Below are 4,066 nucleotides of genomic sequence, written 5' to 3' on the forward strand. Positions count from 1 at the left end.
AGGTAAAAACTAAAGCACAGAGTCAGACCACTTTTTACTGATAGCACAAAATCATCATGAGCATTCCCAAATTCACTCACCAAACCAGCCGTAAGTGAAGGAGCAGATTGTCCTAGGGACTGATTTCTCATGCGGACCAGGTTTGAGGTATCTCCAGGTGGCTGCCATACCATCTGTCCCACTCCACTGTGGACACTATTTGATAAGGGAAGCAGCTGTTTTCCTTTAAAAACAAAACCAAAACACTATCAGCGTGTTTTCAAGTGGGTTTGCAAGTTCAAAATACAATGCTAGAAACAAACACGCATGCAGACATAAAGTGTTTAATAAAAAAAAAAAGCAATTTAAACATTTTGCTAGGTTAGAACTTGTAAGAGCACACTACCTGTGAATTCAGTATGTTTGATAAGTAAAAAGTTCCAAAAAATCTAGTTTACATTATGAGGTAATGGGTAAACCCAAAACGTTGTAGAAACAGAAGTCTACCACTTTATACCTTTCTGTACTCCATACAGCTTAGAAATGAAACAATATTTGATGCCAAGTAAACAATTTATTGCTCTATAGAGTGGTAACACTGATGTTGCAAAATCTCAAGTATAATGTTAAAAATTCTTACGAAAATATATTCATATTTTTAAGATATTACTCCTTCTAAATGGCTTAGCCATCTAGACATCCCCACTTTCCCCTACCACTGGAACACCCAGCAGTAGATTTCATGCAGTTGTGATCAGAATATAGTGTATGCTTAGATATTGTTTTGCTCTGAACCATGGTTAGATATTCTCTGTCTAAAAACTGCTACTGTTCAGCAATATCATCTTATCTTAAAAGCAAAACATTCTGTAGCTTTCCCAAATCTTCCTTGTATCCGATTGATTAGTGTACATGCTCCTCTCCCATGCTCCATACACAAACAGTGAGAAGTGCAGCTCCTATCTCAGGAAGTGGACACCATTGTACTTTACTGCAGGAAGCACAGTAATCATTTAAAAGGATCTGCTCAATACCTTTTTTTTCCTAGTCAATATAACAGTCCTTTTTGAAAAACAGCAAGCAGTAAATTTCCACAATGAGAAAGAACCGAAATCAAAGCAGGTCATATTTTGACTCCGTGAAGCTTGACAGTTTCTTTTTATATACAATGTCATTCACCCAAAAAAAAAGAGAAGAAAGATAGTCCTGTGGTTAAAAACACGTAAGTGAAAACGTCTGTAAATCTGGGTTCCATCAGTAGCTTCCAGATGACTTCCTCCTCAACTTTGGTCAGTCAGCCTCTTGACTTCAGTTTCGCTATCTGCAAATGCGAGTAAACACCACCTCTTTTCCTTAAAATCAGGACTGTGAGACTAAACGACACATGGTCCTCCCTTCCAAACATGGTGAAGACAGTTGCATTCAACAGATTATTACATGCTCAGACACCACGACAGGAATCGCAGGGGACTACAAGATTTATTGCAGTAAGTAGCAGGAAGGCGGCTACATCTTTAATCACATATGCTGCAGAAAAATCCTTTTTTCTTGGAGGCAGCAAGCTCTTTTGCCACTTCGACTTCACCTTAGATTTAGGTGTGGAATATTACATTTATTACATAAAATCAGCTACAATATTTGGAAGATTCTCCATTTTTTTTCTGCTTCCTCCTGTTTACTATTCTTTATTTGCTTCTACTCAAGGGGAAAAATAACCAACTTACCAAGAAAACCCCAAAAACTTAACCTCAGTACTACCTTTGGCCGTTCTAATGGGGCGACAGCTGTGTCGTTAATACACTTCTGTTCTCCTCTAGCGACTAACCTACCTTAGAGAATAAACTTGCATGAACACACAACATTATGAATGCTTTCCTTTTTCAGAAACAAGCCACTTATTACAAATAAAACATTAAGAGAAGGCCAAGCCAAAATACAGCATGCATACTTTACCACTTATTTAATTCTTTTACACCTAGTACCTCAAATATTAAAATATTTATTTTCCCCTGATAAAGGAGAGACCAGGCCTAGATGTATTTTCACAATCATGTAAGTCAAGCCCATGCTACTGCCAAAATGGGAGGTTTCACCCTCTTCCCCTCCCACCCGCGAGTTTCCAACCCTCCTCCTTGCACTGACATGCAAATAGCCAAGCAGTCAGCCTGAGCAGGGAGGAAATGGGCTGCAAGTGAACTCTACAGAACAGCAGTGTATTCAGGCAGATCAGCTCTTCCATCCTAAACTGATCATGCAGCTCTGTATGATCTAATGCCAGCATCACCGTCTTTGATAGCAGCCTTAAACAACTGTGAAACCATCCCCATGCCCTTTCTTTGAAAGAGAAAAATTACTGAGCTTGGTCCTCCAATTCTGGCCAATTACTAGACTGTGCTCACTCCATGGTTCTACTGTTGACAAACTAAACTCTGACAGGAATGAAGACTGTTCACAAGAAAAAAAAACCACCTTATATGAACTGAACCAATATCTAGTTAGTAAGCAGGATTTTGACCTTGAATCACAAATGCCTACAGTGCTTTTGAAGCCAAAAAGAAACTAAATAAGAAATAATATGGCTAAGTAGGCAAGCTTAGAGTCAGTGCTGACCTTAAAAAAGGTAAGAATGCATCACTGTGTTGCCTAAAGTTCCACCATTCTCCTCTTTTAACTTTGCAAATCAAGTCTTAGCTTTAACTTTTCACTCTGGGCAATATACAGAATTTCTCTCCAAATCTTGTCTCTCTTTCTCATTCTTTCCTACTATCTCTTTTCACATCTTTCTCTTACATAAAATGTTGTATGCCCTCCCAACAAGAAGTCATCTGTAGTTTTAAGGAAACTACTTTTCCATACCTTTTATTATACCTGTGACACCCACCAGTAATACTGCATCTGTAATACTAATGAACTGTCACATGGTCTTTACACAACGGCATACCTGACAACGAACTTGCCAAACTACCTCTCCGTAGCTTGCAGTCATCCTGGCTTAGCTGACGATGGAGCTTGGTTTTCCCAGCAGATGACAAGATGTCAGGATTGCTGAGCTTCCTGCAACGCAACGGAGCGGACTCTGTTACCATCTCCTGTCCAAAGAAAAACAAGAAGTTTGTTAATGAGAGCTACGTCTTTGTTTTCTGAATCATACAATCTCCAAAGCATAAATAAGACTATTCTTAAAAAAAACCCAAAAAAACAAACACAAAAACCTCTTAAAATTGTAAATCCCCCTCTTCTGTGTCACATATCTACACAAGGATCACACTCATATATGATCCTTGTAAGGAATATCATTAATAATGGTCAAGAAAAAACCCCAATTATGCTACAGCAGCTATTTGCTCTTACAGTACATAGGAAAAGAGGCTACTGAAAAATCAGCGTAGCTGTTACTCAAGCTATTTTCTGCTAAAGCAAAGAGTATTTTCTCCAAATTTCTTGAATATCTGTTCTGTTTTTAGAGATAAGGAGGAAGTTCTTTACTGAGAGGGTCGTCAGAAGCTGGCACAGGCTGCCCAGGGAGGTGGTGGAGTCACCATCCCTGGATGTATTTAAAGAGCGGGTAGACGAGGTACTTAGGGATATGGTTTAGGGGGTAGACAGGAGCGGTTGGACATGATGATCTCAGAGGGCTTTTCCAACCGAGCGATTCTGTGATTCTGTCCATCTATGAGTCACACATCTATAAAGAAACTGTTGCAATGTCTAATTGCAACCCAAAACTCCTATAACGTTACAGCTCTACTACAAGACCATACGTATCACTAAATAATCAGGATAGAAATCACCCTTTGTCTAATGTCTTTGTTATTACTATAAATAAAATTAGAAATGTATTTGTCAGAAACACCCACACACGTAAATTCCTTTCACAGCATACAGCAAACTTTCAATCAAAGCAGCAGTAGGCAGAACAGCGGCAAGCACAACCACAGAGCTTTCCCCATGCATTTAATTGCTCTGGAGGTGTCAGACTCTCATTTCACACTCAAAGAAGAAAAACAAGCATTAGCTCTCATATATGGATTTGGAGATTTTGTGACATTTTCATTACAGCCGATACAGGAGCACTTGGTCAAGTTCT

The 4,066-nt window shown here is 39.0% G+C and overlaps 1 protein-coding gene across 1 annotated transcript; it reads right to left on the bottom strand.

Moving 5' to 3' along the window:
• Nucleotides 1-80: 80 nt before the first annotated feature.
• Nucleotides 81-3,068, bottom strand: LOC104543645 (microtubule-associated serine/threonine-protein kinase 2-like; the record flags this gene model as incomplete). The annotated part of the gene is made up of 2 exons (XM_010188305.1): nucleotides 81-223; nucleotides 2,921-3,068. Coding segments are annotated over 2 exons (291 nt in total), but the record flags the coding sequence as incomplete, so codon positions are not given.
• Nucleotides 3,069-4,066: the final 998 nt, after the last annotated feature.

This window comes from Mesitornis unicolor, unplaced genomic scaffold (genome assembly GCF_000695765.1).
Source record: "Mesitornis unicolor isolate BGI_N332 unplaced genomic scaffold, ASM69576v1 scaffold16627, whole genome shotgun sequence".
NCBI classification, from domain to species: Eukaryota; Metazoa; Chordata; class Aves; order Mesitornithiformes; family Mesitornithidae; genus Mesitornis; species Mesitornis unicolor.